Source organism: Parasteatoda tepidariorum, chromosome 9 (genome assembly GCF_043381705.1).
Source record: "Parasteatoda tepidariorum isolate YZ-2023 chromosome 9, CAS_Ptep_4.0, whole genome shotgun sequence".
NCBI lineage: Eukaryota > Metazoa > Arthropoda > Arachnida > Araneae > Theridiidae > Parasteatoda > Parasteatoda tepidariorum.
The window spans coordinates 80,439,294-80,460,997 of NC_092212.1; the positions used below are offsets into that span (position 1 = coordinate 80,439,294).

At 31.4% G+C, this 21,704-nt stretch overlaps 1 protein-coding gene across 1 annotated transcript; it reads left to right on the plus strand.

Annotated features, from left to right (window-relative positions):
• Positions 1-4,813: 4,813 nt before the first annotated feature.
• On the plus strand, positions 4,814-20,928 carry LOC107444396 (glutamate-gated chloride channel alpha-like). Its single transcript, XM_071185295.1, has 8 exons — positions 4,814-5,014; positions 7,119-7,258; positions 8,125-8,192; positions 9,840-10,078; positions 13,362-13,444; positions 15,249-15,392; positions 19,046-19,413; positions 20,599-20,928. Exons 1-8 carry the CDS (start codon positions 4,911-4,913, stop codon positions 20,776-20,778), a joined length of 1,326 nt encoding a protein of 441 aa, XP_071041396.1. The 5' UTR covers positions 4,814-4,910; the 3' UTR covers positions 20,779-20,928.
• The last annotated feature ends 776 nt before the right edge of the window (positions 20,929-21,704 follow it).

Below are 21,704 nucleotides of genomic sequence, written 5' to 3' on the forward strand. Positions count from 1 at the left end.
CGTCGCACTAGAGCTGCACAATGAGTTATTGGCGACGGTCTGGGAAACATCCCGGAGGATGATCCGAAGACATGCCATCACAATTTTGATCCTCTGCGGAAGGGATGGCACCCCCGCTTCGGTAGCCCAACGACCTGCGCGTGAAGTCGAGCACTTTACGGTAGCACAGTTTAACGAGCACCAATACTGACCACAACCAGTGATGCTTGACTTCGGTGATCTGCTGGGAACCGTGTCTTAGCAATCAGTCCACTGCGGAACCGGACTACGGATAAGAGTCTGTCAAATCGAAATACAATTTGCATAAATTATTTTAATCGTAAAAATAAATTAGGATACATATACTAATGAAGAGAACATTACGGTGAGAATCAAATTCGTTTTGTCTGTTTTAAATGCCGTGGTTCACAAGCAATGTCCTTACACAGTTATGGTGTTAGAAAGGGTCTCAATAGGCGAATTTTTTTTACCAAGTATACTGAAGAGACATGGTAGCGGGTTCAAATATCGCTTGAACACTGACTCTACATGTAAAATATTTTGTAATTCGTATTATCTGTTTCTCAGTTTGACAAAGATAAGTCATTCGATCACATGAGTTGATCGAATCTTCACGCTCGAGGGTGAGATTTTAAATATGCTAATTATAAAGTGCAGACGATATGAAATCAGATTAAAAAAAAAAACGTACTTTCTCTGAGTAAACATACCGTTTTTTAACTGATTCGGATTTTTTGATTCATTTAATGTTTTGCAGCAATCTGGGAAATATAGTCCCACAAGTTTGGTCAGGAGAGCGTTACACTTTAATTTTACTACTACGTAATTTTATTTTTTGCGTATTTCGCTATATCTTAAACTTTTTAAACGAATTAAAAAATTTTGCACGCAATTATAGAATTTGTTTATCCAAAGATAATACCATGTTAAAAATAACTTTTGGTAAATATTTATTTTTTTATTATTTTATTTAATAATAGTTTAAAAAAGTTTGAATTGTAAGGTATGCAATATTTTGCATCATTTTAATGGATATAATTTTACATGACAAAATGCAAATTTTAAGCAAAATCGGTCGAATAGTTTCTGAGAAATCGAATTTGAAGTATCTGACTTTTTTGATATTCAATTTCTCAGGAACTTTTCAAACGATTTTTTTTGACCATTATTAAATAAAATTATAAAAAATAATGTATTATAAAAAATAAGATATAATTATTTTTATTCTTTTTTATTCTATCTTTAAATAAATTAGTTTTTTAAGAGTGAGCAAAAATGCTTTCGATTTTTTAAAAATTCTCGAAGTTTGGTGTGAAAAACGATAAAATCAAATTAATGTTATGTGCCTCAAACTTTCGCCTTTTACCTATACTATTGGGACTATATTTTCCCCATGGCGACTACCCCCTATACATTAGGGGTCAGGAATCCGAATCTGTCAAGAAAAAGAAAATAAAAGATATATTTATTCCGAGAAAAAAACGAAAAAACTGATTTTATAACTTAAAATATTGTCTGCATTTATAAATTATCATATTTGAGGTCACCCCCTCAAACCATTAAAATCGAGTCCTAGAACGTGAAGATCCGATCATTAGATCAAAAGTTATTCAGGGTTGTTCGTTTTTTTTTTCTTTCACCGCACTATACAAAGGAAAATATTATATGTAAAAGGGAGGAATTCTAGGATTTTGTTAAATGGAATAAAGTTATTTGGTGTCATTGATCACAAGGTGAACAAATAATAATGAAGTAATAAGTAAAATTTCATTAAACACGTGGATAGCTTTTTATAGAATTGAAATAATAGGAAGCTTTTTACCAAATATTTCTACATTTAAAAATCTTACAAAATTTTTAGTTGATAGTTTTCATAGTTTTGATAGTTGATAATTGATAGTTTTGGATAGTTTTCAATTTAAGAATATGAGTATTTCTGAAAGCCTTGTTTCCGAGCTTTTTCAACACGTGATCTTTGAGTATTTTCCAAGATAACATGGTTTTTCCGCATGGATTTTCAAGATTTTCTTTATGATGCGTATCTTCCCTGTTTTAATATTAATGGTGGATCAAAAAAAGGTAGAATAAGATAGTATGTTGACAGTCCATTTATTTCAAATTTGGACAAAGGTAGTTTTTACTGTAGTCAGCTTTAATATTACTTAAAATATTTATTTTGTACATTTACAAACATTCTCTTAAGACTGCCAGACATTTTGGTGATTGAAAGCAAAATATGAGAAATCTATTAAATACATATTTTTTTAATGGGCGGATCTAGTTTCACTTGGGTTTCTTTTCCATTTGCCTCAAAAATGCTAGAAGTGCTGCCCTCTTACAGCTAGCCAGTGGGCACCTGTTGCTAAGCTACGGCAATGGAGTAGCGTCACCCACGTCATACAACCATAAACCCGTTTATAGGGCGGATAACATTTTATTTTGTAACCGTCATTAAACAGCAGCCCAATTTTATGGGTTATTTTATTTCTACTAATGTTCAACTCCGTAGCCTTGTAATTTTGAACCCTATCCAGGGGACAAGGGAACTTCTGGATCGAGTATTGGGAGAAAGTTGCCTTCGTGGAGGATTTTTTGATGGAGTTAACCCACATTTGCGTTACATGGAGAGGAAGACCACGAGAACCTCCCACGGTTAGCCTGACGGCAAGGGGACTCTAACCCATGATCCGTCTACCACTGAGGATATTTCACGTCAGCACTGTTGTCAGTGCAAGCCGGATGCGGAATTCGAATCGACTGGGATTCGAACCCGGTTCGTCTCATTGGAAGGCGAACACTCTATCCCCTGAGCCAATCGCGGCTCAGGCGGGTAACATTCACACAATCACACAGAAGGGGGCCGGGATAGCCTGGTTGGTAGGGCACTGGCCTCATGTCCAAAAGTTCGTGGGTTCGATCTCCACCGGCCGAAGACTCCTCGTGTAGTAAATAGAGACTGATGCACGTTAAATCTGCCGAGTCTAAAAGTCCACCATGTTCCCATAACAAATTAATACCTCTGAGGGTATTGATCCAGGAATTTCCTTGTCTTCTGGATTGATTCAAAATTACAGGGCTACGGTGTTGAATATCAGTAGTCGTAAACCCAAAATTGGGTCAGCTGTTCAATGACGGTTATAAAATGAAATAAAATCACACAGAAGGAGCCGCGACGACTCAGGTGATAGAGCGTTCGCCTTCCAATGACGTGAACCGGGTTCGAATCCCAGAAATGGTTGGTTGATAAGAATTCGCATTCGGATTGCACCAACCACAGTGCTGACGTGAAATATCCTCAGTGGTAGACGGATTATGGGTTAGAGTCTCCTTGCCTTCAGACTAATCGCCTTATAAATAAATGCCTTATTGGTACTTAAAGAAATTTTAAATTTCGTCATTATTCAGTTTTAAAAATTAAATGTTCTGCAAAATATGCAAGACAGATCGATCCTTTCGGCTTGACATTTGACCCGATATTTTGAGGGTCAAGAACTCAAATCCTTAAAAATCCTCTAATCAATTCAAATTCATTTAATCAAAATTATGTACGTAAGTAGTTGATTTACGTCGCACTGGAGCTGCACAATGGGCTATTGGCGACGGTCTGGGAAACATCCCTGAGGATGATCCGAAGACATGCCATCACAATTTTGATCCTCTGTAGAGGGGATGGCACCCCTGCTTCGGTAGCCCGACGACCTGCACGCGAAGTCGAACACTTTACGGTAGAACAGTTTAACGAGGACCAATACCGCACACCCTCGGTCCCTACGCAGACTGATCCAAATGGTCACCCACCCGCACACTGACCGCAGCCAGTGATGCTTGACTTCGTTGATCGGCTGGGAACTGTGTCTTAACGATCAGTCCACTGCGGGACAATCAAAATTATCAAATCTTGTTTTGTAGAGACATGACTTTCTTGTGTCTAATTACGTTACTTTAAGTATTGTCTGCATTAATTAAATAGTGTGTTTCTGTTTAGACCTTCAAACAATCCTCAAGAAAAGGTAATCGCTCTTTTTTTTCTTTTTTTTTGCACTGTACTTACAAAGTTCTCTTAAACACAAGTGCACCATTTTCGAAATGAGTAATAACGGTCTTTAAAAATGGTAAAATTTTTTTAAGATTTTCCAATGAAACAGTATGAAAGTAAAATACTGCAAAGAATAAGAATGTTATAATGAAACAGGCAATTAATTATTTATTAGATAAAAGAATTTTCCACTAATGCTTTAAAAATTTACTTAAAGCACATAATTTTCTCCCATAAAAATTTGCGAAATTTAGAACTGAACCATTATTGTAATATTCTGCTTTCTTAATGTTTATATTACGATGGTTTTACATGGCAAATTATTGTTATTTTTTCAAATCTCAAAACAAAGTGTTTACTAACAAGCTTTATATTCTGTAAGTAATGAGGAAAAAAACCATTCATTATTTCTCTAGAACAATATTCTTGTTCATTATAATTCTGAAAGCCATTACTCCAAAACATTAGCATGCATGATTATTCAGCTATTCGGCCTAATTTTGTAATTTTCTTAACATTTAAGGCTGATTTGCCGAAGCTTTCGTGCCGCACCAGCTTCTTTTTGCCCCATTTGTTGGCCTAAAATACTGATTTCGATTTTTCTTCTTTACTTCAATACAAACACTATGTTTGTAAAACAATAATTCAATAAAATACGCCTTCGACATCGTAAATTCGTGCAGTTTTAAATAAATTTTCTCTCATCGCGTGCTGTTTTATTTAAATAGAATAAAAAATATCGTATTTAAGAAAGTTGCTTCGCTTAACTCTCGACATTTGTAACAAAATGATCGATGAATAAATAGTAAGTTCGTTTGCAGACGATTTCAAAAAATCAACGAATGTTTCTCAACGATTCGTAGTATGATAACAGATGCAATATATGAAATCATTTGTTTTATTTTGGTGTTGCATTTATATAGAAAAGTGTTTTGGTGCTCTTGGCGATAAGGGATTTTATGAAAATTTTAGAGAGAGGTAAGTACGGCGTAAAATTTAAAATCTTCAACGTAAGCTGAACCTCATATATCATTTTACTTGCGTCGAGCAGACGATTCTCAATGAGCAAACTACTTAGTGAGTGGGCTAAAAAACAGACGACAAACATTTAACGGGCGTATAAAATATGTTTATTTCCAATTTCAAAAATAATAAACATTATCGTAAATGGACAAAATCTGTTGTTATATTTTTAACAAAGGAGATCCAAAATAAAATTTCATTTTGTCTATTTACAGCAATTTTCAGTTGGAACACGTTCTTATAACTCATATGACAGTGGATGGCCGATTTATACAAGCTTCAGAGCAATTAGCGAACGAGACAATGAACTGATTATATAATAGACAAATTATCTAATCAATGAATAAGTTAAACAATTAGTTTTAAAAATTAAAGAATGAGTGAATTGATAAATCAGCTTGTCAAAAGTGAGCATATCAACAGATCAAAGAATAATCGAATAAACTAATTAATGAATAAATGAAATGTGGAATAAATTACTTAGCAGATCACAGAATTATTATTATTAGTTGTCGAATTGCCACAAACTATAAGACCGAATTCGCTAAAAATTTGTATCTTGTCATACATAGTTACATTCTTTAAAATGACATCAATAATTTTATGCCTTACAATTTAAATTTCTTTCAATTATAATTAAACAAAATAATAAATATTCACTAAAAGCAAACATTTTTCAATTCACTTAGAAAGTTCTCGAGATATGGCGAAATACGCAAAAAAACGCAAAAAAATAAAACTAACGTTAAGAGTTCCATGGTAAATATTCCAAACTTTGAAACGTTGACCTGACCAAATAATTAGGACAATATTTCCAGGATTGAGACTACGCCCTATATTTTGGGTTCAGAAATCTCATAAAAAAGGTATATTTTTTTCAGAAAAAGTACGTTTTTGAGTATGATATCGTAGCTTAAAATATCGTCTGTACTCATGAATTGGCATATTTGAGATCACCCCCTCGAACCATTAAAACTAAGTCCTAAAAAGTAAAGATCCGATCATTACATCAAAAGTTATTCTGGGTGGTCCTTTAATTTTTTTTTGCACGCTATAAACTCCATCAGTAAAAATACTTTTGTAAAGAATTTTCTATTAGGTAACTGAAATTAATCCTGAAATCGGTAGTCAATAAATTGCTTTTTCCGTAGAACATCTGGCATCGGAAATAATATTCCATTTCTTTTAATGCCACCAAGAAAAATCGCCAACTTTTGCAATTCTCATTTCGCCTAAAGGTGGTCTTCCGGAAATTTTCAAGTTTTCTGACAAACGTAGAAAGACCGAATAAAAAGATTACGATGTAATTTAATAAATGTATGCCAAAATTTAACCATGTGTAGTTTCAATTTTTCTTCAAATTCGGTTACTTTTTTGACAATCCAGTAGTAAGTGTTACAATATCTTTTTAATGTTTTTTAATTCTATGTCTTTTATAATTTGTTTGGTTTTTCTTTACAAACCAAATTTTTTTTACTAAAATTTAATTAATCTTTGCAAATTTTTCCGAAATTTAACTAATCTTTGCCAAAATTTAACCAATCTTTACCAAAATTTAACCAAAATTCAACAATTCCTTGCAAAACAGAATTTTTTCATCTATTTTTTCTTTTTTTACCAAAATTTAACCAAAATCTACCAAAATTTTACCTAGTGTAGTTTCAATTTTTCTTCAAATTTGGTAACTTTCTTGACAACCCAGTAATAAGTATTACACGATTTTGTTTTAATGTTTTTTAATTCTATGTCTTTTATAATTTCTTTGTTTTTTCTTTGCAAACCAAAGTTTAGCCAGCATTTTTTTTACCAAAATTTAACCAATCTTTGCAATTTCTGCAAATCTTTCCAAAATTTAACCAATCTTTACCAAAATTTAACCCAAATTTAACAAATCTTTGCAAACCAAAATTTTACCAAAACTTAACCTTGTGTAGTTTCAATTTTCCTTTGATTTCGGCAACTTTCTTGGTAACCCAATAATAAGTGTTACACGATCTTTTTAATTTTTTTCAATTCCATGTCTTTTACAACTTGTTTGTTTTTTTCTTTGCTATAAAAGGAGATCGGCTGATGAAGAGAACGTAGATGAAGGCCACGAAGATCATTCTGAACAAGAGCAACACCATGAAGATCATTCACAGCTCATAGATTCGTTGTTCGTTCATTATGATTCTAGTTCTTCTCCCACCCACGCTACAAGTGAGCATAAGCTTTAATATTATAATGAAGCTTAACCCTTTCTATCAGAAGGAAAAACAGTAATGGACGCGTATAACTGCCACTACGGATATGCTAAATTCCTGCACTATTTAACTTCGACTACGGGAAAAGAGAAATCTTTTGTAAGTCCAATTTCCTGATTTTTTTTCCTCTATTGGCAAAACGGGTCTTGTTTTGAGTTTGATGGCGTGCTCACTTTATTTGGACGTCATCACACTTTTCAACTGCTTAAGAGTAATAGTAAACAGTGCGCATGCGTCGTCATTGCATGCGTTGCTATGGCAACCGCTGCTGTTTCATAATTTTTTTTAGAATTCTTTTTTTCACTTTTAATTTTGTTAAGCATTAAGTTGGAGAGTTTATTTTTGAGATATGGGACCAGACAGATCCCATAAATACTTCTTGAGTTGTGGATAAAAGAGAATTTCATCATTTGAAAGATATTTTTGTTTTTATTGTTTTAATTAAGAATCAGACATTCTAAAATGCAGTTCAAACTGGATCGTTTTCAATACTGACTCAGGTGACTATCACAAATAAGGAGGGTCCTTAACTGATTGACACGGTCCCAAAGGTTAGAGTTGAAGCAAGGGAAAAAAAAAACGATGCCAATGGGTAGCCTGTGATCGCCCTGCGGCAATCACAATTTTTTTATTTATTAATTTCTTTAAAATTCTCTTCTTATTTTACAGATTCTCTGCGTGTTTTTTTTAGCTTAAAAAGGAAGAGAGATATAAAAAATACCTTAAACATTTTTATGTAACATTAACGGCTTTTTCTCTTTAAATTTTTTTATGATGGAATTTTGAAACATTCTTTAATGTTACTTAATGATTTAATTTCAGATGAACCAACCATTGTTTATGTTAATTTGCAACTTCTGAGCTTGGATGATATAAATGATGCCAAGATGGTAAATATTGGAATTAGTAATAATAATAATGATAATTATAATAACCATAGGATTGTGTTTTTCTTCGAAAGTTGAGCTTTATAATTTTAACAAGGTAATTATGAAATTACGCTATCAACAATTGATTCTCCGCCGGATACATAGTGAAAAATATTGAATAAAATTTGGTATAAAGGTAGTTGTACAGTATGCATTCAGGTACTGAAAATGATCAACTCGCTTTCACTGTTATGATTATAGCTGCAGAGTTTTGAAGTTGGCAACATAAACTTTTTTCCATCGAAACTCATCCCCACAGTACAAACTTTTTTTTAAATATCTCACTGTATTAACTACTTGCATAATATATAATTTCTATCTGATTGTGTCTTGTAAAGCCTAGTTTGAATTCGTTTAAAGATTCTCTTGTTCTATGTGGATGCTTGATTTACAAACTTTTTTTCTTAAACAGTTAGTGTATGTATACATTCTAAATTAATGATTCTTACTTTATATTGTATTGTAAAAATAACTTCACTGACTCTTATGTGTATCTCATCTTATTTTAATTATAAATTGTAATGCTATTGAATAACAAAAATATTGGCGGCTACTTTACACTGAATAAAAGAACATTGTAGTGAAAAGCGAAATCCAAGAGTTAAGTATGGTGCATCACTACACTATTTCGGTGTAAAGTAGTTAACACTATTTTTTTCTGTTGACATACACAACATTATTTTTTATAATGAATGTTGTTGGAAAAGTTAATTTATAATCACTCTGCGTATGTTTAAATTTGAAGGAATTTGTTATTGATTCTTGACATGGAGTTAAGTATGGCGTTTCACTGCACTATTTCGGTGTTAAGTAGTTAACATCGTTTTTTCTGTTGACATACACAAAATTTTTTTTATAATGAATGTTGTTGGAAAAGTTAATTTACAACCACCCTGCGTATGTTTAAATTTGAAGGAATTTGTTATTGATTCTTGACATGGAGTTAGGTAAGGCGCTTCACTACACTATTTCGGTGTTAAGTAGTTAACATCGTTTTTTCTGTTGACATACACAAACATTTTTTAATAATGAATGTTGTTGGAAAAGTTAATTTATAATCACCCTGCGTATGTTTAAATTTGAAGGAATTCGTTACTGATTCTTGACATGGAGTTAAGTATGGCGCTTCACTACTCTATTTCGGTGCAAAGTAGTTAGCATAGTTTTTTCTGTTGACATAAACAAACATTTTTTATAATGAATGTTGTTGGAAAAGTTAATTTATAATCACCATGCATTTGTTTTAATTTGAATGATTTTGTTATTGATTCTTGACATGGAGTTAAGTATGGTGCATCACTACACTATTTCGGTATAAAATAGTTAACACCATTTTTACTGTTGAGATACACAACCATTTTTTATAATGAATGTTGTTGGAAAAGTTAATTTATAATCACCCTGCATATGTTNCTACTTTACACTGAATAAAAGAACATTGGTGTAGTGAAACGCGAAATCCAAGAGTTAAGTATGGTGCATCACTACACTATTTCGGTGTAAAGTAGTTAACATCGTTTTTTCTGTTGACATACGCAAACATTTTTTACAGTGAATGTTGTTGGAGAAGCTAATTTATAATCACCCTGCATATGTTTTAATTTGAAGGAATTTGTTATTGATTCTCGAATGACGTTCTACTGGTATGACAGTCGCCTCATGACTCCCGAGTGCCGAGACGAAAAGAAAGATTGTGACGACAGTTTCGACTTGAAGAAAAGATTCGATGAGCTATGGACACCAGATCTTTACATTCTGAACTCAAGACTGGCAAGACAGCACGATCAGCCTCTAAGAAATGGGATGGTATACTTGCATGCCACAGGAAGAGTCCTTCTCAGCAAAAGGTATCCGCCTCATTTAGTACAAACTTATTACTCATTGGAAAAATGGGTGTTGTTTTGGGTTTGATGGGGTGCACATCTTATTTGTGCTGGCAGAGTTCAGTGCGTTGTGGAAAATGCCTAGCAAGCATAATGAAAAAAGTCATCTTTGAACTAATCAGAACTTTTATAAAGCAAGAAAAATCATAACTAAACTTATACATCATAAAAGAAGAACAATCCTCTCCATAACATGAGGTAACGAATTCAATACATACAGTCATGAAAATCAAGCGAAACAAACTCCAAATCCAATCTTGATTTGTTATATATATATATAAAATAACAGTTGCATAATGAGGGTACTTACACACTCAAAATTAATACTATGCAAATTCTGTCGTTAAATTATTTTTAAATGTTCGAACTCGTGATCTCTGACTCTTACTCGAACCTTGTTCATTGAAATTCATAGTCTGACAATTTGGACGTTATCATACCTTTCAACTGTGTTCAAGAGTAATAGTAAACAGTGCGCATGCGTCGTCATTGCATGTGTTGCTATGGCGACCGCTGCTGTTTGTTTATTTTTATTTTCACCAGCAGCCATTTTTAATGTATTTGCATAATAATAATTTAAAGTATTTTTATATTCTTTTTATTATTAACGTATAATTACTGTCTTGACGGTGATTTCAATATAAGTATGAATACTGAAGAAGGAAAAGTATTTTGTGACGTCATGAAACACGTACATAGGTAGAATTTGAAATTAAATCCGACGACAAGCATCAATGGAGACAGTTTTTTGCAACCCATGATATTGAAATGTTGTGGCGTTTAACGGAGTCAATCCAGAAAGAAAAAGTATTTGACCAATGGATGATCAGTAATCGTGATAAGGTGATTCCAACTTTTTCCTTTTTTTATTTTTTTGTTATCTTGATTTCTTAAGTGGTGTCTTTTCTACAACATGGAATGGCACATATTGTAAATTTTGTGAACAGTACGATGCTAAACTGGAAATTTTGATACCAACTTTCAGCATTCTAGAAATTTTGAAAATAATATAAAATTATGCTAGAAAGGTTGATTTCTGTTTGATCTACTGGGAATTTTATTTTCAAATTAGTTTGAAACTAATATATCTCCAAATTCACTTTCATCAGTTTTTTAAAAAAATAAAGATATTTAAAAAAAAAATTAAAACAGACATTTGTACATAATAAAATTTCTTATTGCTTTATATTTTTGCGAAATAATCCGTAGAAGTTCAAAAATTATCCAGTGTTTATCAAAAAGTAGTTAAAAATATTCTCATCTTAACCCTTTGTAACTCAACAATTCTCATTTAAGAAATATTTACGCGGATGTTAGAATACATCATATTAAGAGAGTAAAAAATAATTAAAAAATTAAGACCTTAAAATTAAAAATTTATTGATAAAAAGCATTTGTTGAACATCTCCAATATCGTGAAAAATAGCACAAAAATTCCAATATATTTAAAACTTCATGTGAAAAATTTTGAAATTGTTGTTTTTATGGTAACAAAGTCTCACACCACATTTTTCAATCCCTCCTTGGTCAAATATACAATCAAGGGGATTGTTGTAAAAAAATTTGTATATCCTGCAATTATGTCGTGGAACAATTCTTGCTAAACGCATTATAATGTTGGTAGCTGCACCAAGATTTGGTTTCCCCGAGTTTGCAATATTTTCTTTACCTGAATTTAGTTCGATTTTATAGGTAAATCCACCTCATTATAGGATTGAATTTTCATGTATGTTGCAGATATGTAACGCGGTGATACAAAGGGATATAATAAAGAGATGACCTAATTTTTTATCTTTACTTAAAGGTATAGTTTAGTCAAATGATAATATATCATCAAAAGTTTGTTAAAAAAATGCTGGATCTAATGCAAAGGAATAATAAAGAAAGTACGGAATTTATTTAATACCTAAGATTGTAAGAGCAAGGGTCTCTTAATTCAAGAATTCGCACAATTATTGGGTTGTTCAGAAAGTAATATAATTTTTTCCCAACAGAGAACTTGAATATGTTTTATCACAGCCAACTAAACACTAAAGTTGTTTAATGATTGCATATTTTGAGAAATGATATAACAAGGTTTGCTTGTGAAAAATTAATTCGACGAAAGAGGTTTTGGTTGGTGCGATTTTAAATATGGAAAGTGAAAAACATCACTTACAGCATATTTTCTGTTTTTTTACTATCGAAAAGATAAAAATGCTTTTCAACAGTGTTCCGGTCTGTACAAAAGTTTTTAGATGGTAAAACTTTTAATTCAAATAAGAAGGTCAAAAATCACATGAATCAGTTTTTTAGCCAATAAATAACAAAAATTTTATTCGCATGGAATCATGCTACTCATGCAGAAAGTTAGCAGAAAGTATTGAGCCAGAATGGACGATATATGAATTAATAAAATACACTCTATAACAAAAAAAATCGACGCACCAAGAAGCAATCCTCCGATTGCTTTGAAATTTCGTACCTGCGTCCTGACCATCATCGAAGACGTGTTTGGAGGCGCACAGGGCAGAGGGGGGATCCTGCCTTCACTATTGCACGCCACACCGGCCCTCAACAAGGCATCATGGTCTGGGGGCCATTTCCTTTGACAGCCGGACCCCTTTGGTCGTGCACAGCGGTACATCGACGACATCCTAAGACCTGTTTTGCTACCGTTCCTTTTGCAGCACCCTGGGCTGGTTTTTCAGCAGGACAATGCCAGACCACATACGGCACGTGTAGCTATGAACTGTCTGCAAGCTTGTCAAACTCTTCCTTGGCCTGTCAGATCACCAGATCTCTCTTTCATCGAGCATGTTTGGGATATGATGGGAAGGCGATTGCACCTGGCACAGAATGTTGATGACCTCGTTCGACAATTGGAACGAATTTGGCAGGAAATACCATAAGAGACCATCCGGGAGCTTTATCGGTCTGTGCCACGCCATGTGGCATCTTGTATCCAGGATAGAGGCGGATCAACACCTTATTGAACTTGTTACTGAAACTCTGCAATAAATTATTCAATTGTTCTGAAATTTTAATCATTTACTATTCTGTACATTGTCTTCCTATCCACCAATTTTCGTTTCAATCAGACAACTCTTTCTTGGTGCGTCGATTTTTTTGTTATAGAGTGTATTTATTCTCTATAAGAAAATATCCTTTCATTTTCTTAAAAATTATTTTCCGAACAACCCAATGGAATATCAGACAATGCATTCAGTGTGGAATAAATTGTTAACTATTTTTTTTTAAAATTTAGATTATCCGTAACTTTGAGATGTCCCATGAACTTAATTCACTATCCTCTGGATACACAAAAGTGCCCATTATTGATTTGCCCTTGTAAGTATCAATCTCTTGAATATATAATCTTCTTTTGAAATATTTTAAGACTGAAATGTCTTATTATTTTAAGAATAATATATAAAAAAATAATTACTAAATTTTTGCTGTTGAAAACGAAGAAAATGTATGGTATAGTATTTAGAAATACAATATAGATGTGCAATAAATTTTAAGATAATCTGCATACATTACCCATATCTATATACATTATCCTGTATATATTTGTATATATTATCCTATATACAAGGATAATCCGTATATATTATCCTTGTAAGTATCAATCACTTGAATATATATGCAGTAGTCATTTTTAAAAAAATATTTTAAGATTTAAATTATAAACAAATTCTGAGGAATCGTTGATTGTTGTAATTGAAAACAATGTATGGTATTGCGGCGACTCAACTTAATCGTAACCGCGACGGTTACGATCAAGAACTTGAACTTCTCATTGGCCAGAGCAATCCTAACTGTCTCTGCTGCAAGACGCGCTGCGCTGATTTATATTCCACTTCTTTATACTTTAATATTATCGATGTTAATAAATACTAAAATAACTGAACTCTAATGATTAGTCTCCTGAACATTAACCAACCACAGCAGTATACTGTTTAGAAATACTATATAGCTGCTCAGTAAGTTTTAAGACACTCTGCATATATTATCCTGTATATATCTGTATACATTATCCTGTATACAAGGATAATATAAATCTCTCTATATATTATTCTTGTAATTATCAATCACTTAAATATATAAATACTCTTCTTTTTAAATATTTTTATAGTTTTGAACTGTAAAAAAATTCTGAGAAATTGTTGTTGTTGAAAATGAAGAACAACGTATGGTATGCTATTTAAAAGTATGTAGCTGAAATTATAAATTTTAAGACACTATTTATGCATCAATCTGTTACTGACCAACTATTGAAATTGGTCTTTATATGAAACACATCTAGATGAAAAAAATGGTAGTATAATATGTTTATATCAAATAGATAAACAAGTGTTATTATTGTGTGCAAAAATGTTTTAATTCGTTTCCTTAGTTCTGGAGATATGACGAAATACTCAAAAAGGGAAATTAGAGAAACAGTTATTCATTACTGAAATTTCTTTAATTTACAAAATCAATTGCTGATAAGTTTTAAAATACGAATGGAAAAAATTCAAGCTACTTTTTTTATATTTTATATTTTAGTACAAATATAATTCCGATAATCTTACAAATTATTTTAGTAACTGTTAGACTGTTTTTTATACATAAAAAGTAGCAAAATATATTATTGCTTGTAGTTAGAGAGTCAGAAAAAATAGGTATAATATATAGTATATATATAGGTAAATAGTATATATATAGGGTTATTCATAATTCCCTTCGGGTTTTCGAAGGGTTATAGTAAAGCGTATAGGCTTCAGTGGTACATGTTACTGCCATCTACCGGCAACTGCTTAAATTAAAACTTGAATACTTTCGGAATAATTTCATATGTTCTTTTTTGCCATATTCGTCTTCGTTTTTTTATTATGATGCTTCGAAACCCCGGAGGGAATTATGAATAACCCTGTATAGTATATAGGTATATTGTGTATATAGGTATAGGTAAATAGGCATTTGTATCAGAGGATCTCATTTTTTACTGTTTGGACATCATTTTGCTTACAGCAATGGCTTTTAAGTTATAAAGATAATTCGGAGTTAATTTTAACAAGTTATTCTTAAGTAATGTTAAAAAATTTTTTTTATATGATAGAATAACAGTTTTAAAGTTAAGTAAATGTATTTATTTTTTTAAAAACAGATTCACTAACAGAGGAGGAACTTATTTTGCGATGGTCAAAAAATGGTGTTGGGATTTTAGATCATGAAGACGATGGTCAACACAAGTTTATTCTGCAACGACCCGTAAGGTTTGGATCTTGGAAACTTTCTTATGAAGGACCAGGTAACCAAGAAAAAAAAGCTGTTTCTCTTTTTAAGAGCTGGTTGTGGACTTCGAATCAACTCTTTGTTGTAGAAGCTAGAATATTTTTAGAATCGTCAGACTAAGTCATATGGTTAGATCAAAAGTCTTATACGTATTTTAAAATAAGTTAAGTGCAAAGACCAATAGTTATATTCGAATTTGAAACGTTTCATGCTTAGACTAAAAGTTGTTTTCATATTTTATACTAAGTTAAATGTTTAAAAGTTATAGTCGTATTTCGGACTAAGTTAAATGCAAAGATTGAAAGTTATGCTTGTGTTTTAAAATAAGTTACGTGTTTAGACTAAAGGCTGTATTTGTATTTTTGACTAAGTTACATGGTTAGATAAAAAGCTATCTTCGTATTTTAGAATAAGTTAAAAGTTGTATTCGTATTTTAGGCAAGGTTAAGTTCAAAGGTTAAAAATTATATTCGAATTTCAATTGCTATATGTTTAGACTAAAAATTGTATTCGTATTTTAAATTAAGTTGCATTTTTTGGCAAAAAGTTACACTCATATTTTAGAACAATTTAAGTGTGTAGACTAAAAGTTAGAGTTGTATTTTAGGAAAAGTTAAATGCTTAGATTAAAATTTATATTCGCATTTTAGACTAAGTAAAAATGGTACCTATCCATTTTGACGGTACATGTCATAAAATTGCCAATGAAAAAACAGTAAATTCAACCATTTTTTTTAAAAATATTTTTATTTGATTTAAATAAAAATTTAAACAAAAATAAATAAATGGCTGAATTTACACACGTCTGTAAAATAGATAAGTACCATTATATGTTTAAACTGAAGGTTATATTGGTATTTTGGAGCACTTGAGTTTATAGTCTAAAATACGAATATATCGTAGCATTTATTGTTTCTTTAAACTATGAACTATATATTTTTCTGCTCAGGAAATAAAATTGCCAATGAAAAAACAATAAATTCAACAATCGTTTTTGAATATTTTACATTTATATTTGATTCAAACACAAAATAAATTGAAAATAAATAAATTGAAATATCTGCATTTTCTCGTGCCGGTGAAATAAAAAAGTGCCTTTAAATGTTCAAACTAAAGGTTACATCGTATTTAATACTAAGTTACTGTATAAAACGGGACAGACATACTTTAGTAACTTACGGTTTTCAGCCAATGCAATTTTCTATGCTGCAACATGGTGCAAATATTTCAAGTACATTGAAAAGAAAAACTTATTATTATTATTATTTGAAAATGAAACGTCGTTGTGAAAACTTACGTTTTTGAAAACTTGCTGCGTCATTCTTTTTTTTTCACTGATTTTAAAAATTTTCATCTCGATGGAAAATTTTTCTTTATGGAAAATAGTTCTCTTTTGTGCAAAATTTTAAAATCTCACGCCAAATTCGCCATTTTCTTTAAACAGTCATCAATATTTTTTGTTTTATTTCACCGAATCAATTTTCACATTTCACCAATTTTTTTAAATAATTATTATTTTTTATAATTAAAATAAATATTCGTTTTAAAATTCGGTATTATAATTTTTTTTATCGAGTTTAAGGATATCAAACTTTTTTTTCCTCCTTGGCGAAAGAGATTTAAAAAACACCAACAAGTTTAAAAAAAACAACTCAATCTTCGACTTAATTTATTTCAAAGATTGTCTTATTTTTTAAATTAAAAATTAGTTACATAAAATTCGAAAAATTGAAAATTTATTTTCATAATTTTGAAATTTTCGAAAATATTATTTTATTTGAGTTTTTTTTAATACCAAAAAAATACTTTTTTTAAAAATCATTTTTGCTTTATGGTTTATTTACGTGATGTATATATATCGATACTCAAAAGTAAATCTTGCAATGACCTTCAAAAATATTTTATTAAAGACAACACGCTATGTTTAAACCACGTGTCTAAGCGTTTATACCGTGTCAGTATTTTACTGTACTTTTGACGTTTGCCCAAGTTTAATTTGTTTAATCTGTCATAGTAAAGAAAGAGTAAGAGAAACAAACATGCCAGAGAAAAATCAACATGACGTGAAGTCTGGACATTAAATATTTCAATTAACGTATTTTTTTAAGAAAATTTGCTATTAATATTCATTCGGATTTTAGTGGAAATTACAAAACATACGAAAATGGAGCTTAGATTTGTGTACGTATATTTAAGTTTAAAAAGGTACAACCGGTGAAATGCGTTAAAAAATGGGTCAACATCACGTTTTTCCACGTTTCTTTAATTCTTGTATGATATTTAGTTGCATGAATAATTTATATATATTTTTAGTTTAAGCATTTTTTAGAGAATGATTCAAGAATAGAATCAAGTAAGTATGTTTGTCATACGCTAGACTGAAAAATAGTTTTATTTGAATAGTTAGAAATTGTTTTTAAGTTAAAATGAAATATTGACTTTATTAATGGAGAAATCAATTATTTGTAGCGAGATTGCTTTATATTTACATGCAATAGTGAATATTGTATCAAGCTCTTTTTACAGTAAATTGTATGAAGGATAATATTAGTAGCATTATGAAAAATTTTATAATAAATGATAAAGTTTTTTCTTCAAATCTAATTTTGCATGATTACTTACAGTTACATAGAATTTTGTGATTTTTAGATGTAATAACTCTTAGTAATATAATAATTAGATTAAATTAAATAGAAATTCATACAATTATAATTTAGTTAACACTAGATTACCCAGGGAAGTAATTTTGACTGCTTTTTAATTTTAATTAGAAAAACAATGATGTATATAATGAAACACATTTTCTTAGAATTTTGTGATTTCTTGTACAACATATTATTTTTTTATTACTAATATTTACTAATAACTTGTTATGTAACAGTAAATAATGTAAAAAGTATTAAAAAATAATTTTAAACAAATTCCTTTACACAGTTATTCTTTTACAATGCAGTCATTTTGACTGCTTTTGGGCAATATAGGTATGTACTAAGTTTCAGTCTTTCTAGTGTTAAGTGCAAAATGTGATGTTGAAATTAGATTGTCAGGTATTAATTGAATTTTTATCAGAACAAGCACAATGTTCACAATAAATATAGTTTTCGTTCCACATAGGAATTTTTTGAGTAATTTACGAAAACGTTACTTATTTTATGTATTTTTTTTCCTTCAAAACACCACCCTTTTCAGAGAAACATTTATTGTTTAAACTCTTTTACGTACAACGAAAACTACATTCATGTTGTTTAAAAAATCATAATAGAATCATATCAGGATGATGTTTTTCTACTTATGAGTATGGCTGATTTAAAAACTAAGTTATATTATATTGCACAATTTCAATTTTTGAAATTGGTTTGTTTGTAATATGATAAAAGGAAGATTAAAATATGTACACAGGGATACAAAAATGTGAATTTATCACAATCGTCTAAAAAATCATTAAAAAATTCTTCCTTTTAACCGGTTTCTACTGTGTTATGTTTTTTGAAATCAATCTTTTTGAACCATTAAAATTGGCTTTTAGAAAATCTGATTGTTAGTACGAATCCTGAACTTTTGTTCCCTGAAACACCTTGTTAATTTTCAATTAACATTTAATTTTTGTTATCTTGCTGAAGTATATTTAATTTACAACTTTAATTAAATTAAAACATCTCTTCAATTCAGATGTTTCAGGTTCATTCTCTTGCGTTAACGCAACGTTTACATTGAAACGCAACAATGGATATCACATCGGATACTCATACTCCATAACAGGCTTCATCGTCATTGTCTCATGGCTTGCTTTCTGGCTACCAGTCAACGCAATTCCAGCTCGTGTGACCCTTGGGGTGACCACCCTTCTTACGTTGCTGACTACAGCGAATTTCGTTCGAACTTCTCTGCCACCCATCCCTTATGTGACTGCCATTGATGTCTGGGTCGGGGTTTGTACCCTGTTTGTTCTTCTGGCCCTCTTACTTTTTCCCATAGCGCACCATTTTTCAACAAAGAGTATGGAGAAGACAGACCAGAAAGGAACCAAGATAATGGTGGTAAGTAACTTATGATTGTCTTGTATGGATGGTGTTTTCAATACAAATGTAAACATAAACAAGCTGCCGATCTCTACATCTTCCGGTTAGACGGCTTACAGCTGCTTACTACATCTCATTGAGAATGGTGATATTATCAAACAGATAATTTCGTTTTAATTAAAGTAAATAAATACTATAATTTATGAGCTCAAATCTGCTGCATTTCGTGGAATGTTAATGATATTAAGTGTGCAGTGGTGGCTCAGGGGTTAGAGCACTCGCCTCCAAATCAGGTAACCGGGGTTCGTATTTCAGCGATGACTGAGTGATACGAATTTTGCACTCGGCTCGCACCGACCACGGTGCTGATGTAAAATATCTTCAATGGTAGACGAAGTCAATTAGAGATCATACGTATTAGTGAATCCTTGAATGGCCGAATAAATGAATGTTCGTATTAGTGAATCCTTGAATGGCCGAATAAGTGAATGTTCGTATTAGTAAATCCTTGAATGGCCGAATAAGTGAATGTTCGTATTAGTGAATCCTTGAATGGCCGAATCAGTGAATGTTCGTATTAGTGAATGTTCGTATTAGTGAATCCTTGAATGGCCGAATAAGTGAATGTTCGTATTAGTGAATCCTTGAATGGCCGAGTAAGTGAATGTTCGTATTAGTGAATCCTTGAATGGCCGAATAAGTGAATGTTCGTATTAGTGAATCCTTGAATTGCCGAATACGTGAATGTTCGTGTTAGTGAATCCTTGAATGGCCGAATAAGTGAATGTTCGTATTAGTGAAGCGTTGAATGACCAATAAGAAACTCTTCGTATTAGTGAATCCTTGAATGGCCGAATTAGCAAATCTACTCATTAGTAAATCCTTGCAAGAGCAAATGATTAAATTCTCGTAGTGTATCCTTGAATAACCGAATCAACGAATCTACGTATTAGTGAATCCTTGAATGACTGAATTAGAGATCATGCGTATTAGTTAATCCTTGAATGAGCGTAACTTAAAATATTGGTGCTATTAGAGAATCCTTAAATGACTGAATGAGTAAATATAGATATAAGTGAATCTTTTTATACCAAATTTTTGAATGAACGAATACGTTTGTAAATAAATTTAAAACCTATAACTTATTGTTACGGCAGTTGATTACCACAGTTTTCATGATATTCATTTTCTTTTCTTTTTCAGCATAGCCGAATTGATCCCTTAAATCTCAAGTGTATCAAATGTGGAGGAAATAAAAGTGCTTCTAACGCTCTAAGCTCCAAAGAAAGTTTAAATGTGGACAAATTGTGTAAACAATTGTTTCCAGTTTTATTTTTCGTGTTCAACACAATATACTGGTGGTATTATTTAACGCAAAACTAGATATTTACTTGATAACACCAACTATGCAGTTTTTTAAAAAAAAAGATTAAATTCTATTCTTGGTATAAGAGTTATTTTAGCTGGCTTTTGTACTTTTGAAGTAAATTAAATTAAGGTTATGTAAATAAATAAAAACGTTTCTTTACGGAATTTTCTGTCTTATGAATTTTTTAATTACTTTTGTGTACTAATTGATTTGTTTTTTAAATTTTTTCTTCTTTTGGAATAAGTCTGAATTGCTCTGATTGAGACGAAGGTTTGTAACTTAAACACATTTTTTTTCTTCTTTTAACCTTTACAATCTCGCTATTTTTTTTTCACGTAGCAACAACTTTTCAATGACTAAGCGAGTTAAAAGCTAACGGTATCGCTTGAATAATTTCCTAATGACAACTGTTTAAAAAGAATGATTTCGAAGCCTCTCTGGCCAGACGATCTCGCGTTTCTGCCAAACGATTAATAACGTCGAGATCCTTCTCTAAGTAATTATCTTTCAACTTGAAAAGGGTTTTAGAGTCGTATTTATAATGAGAACATTAGCCTGTATATTTATTTATTGCTTACACATAAATAAGCCGGATTGTGCACTCTATTTAAAAAAAAAGGCTTATAGTTGAGAAACAGTGAGCACAAGTTAGAAAAGACAACGTAAAATAATTACATCCAGGATTACTTCGGGATTCGAACCTAACACCTTCACGTTACAGAGAGTTTGGTAGATAGCGATGACGTGTTTGGTTGCGGATTTCTCAGTTTGTATGGCAAATAACATAATAATACAACAAATAAATAAATAACTAGTCCCACAGTATCGTGAAAATGAGGTTTCCAGTAGAACACCGAAGTCAAGAATCACTGGTTGCGTTCAGTAAGCGGGTGGATGACCACTTCGATCTTTCTGTGTAGGGACCGAGGGTGCACTGTAT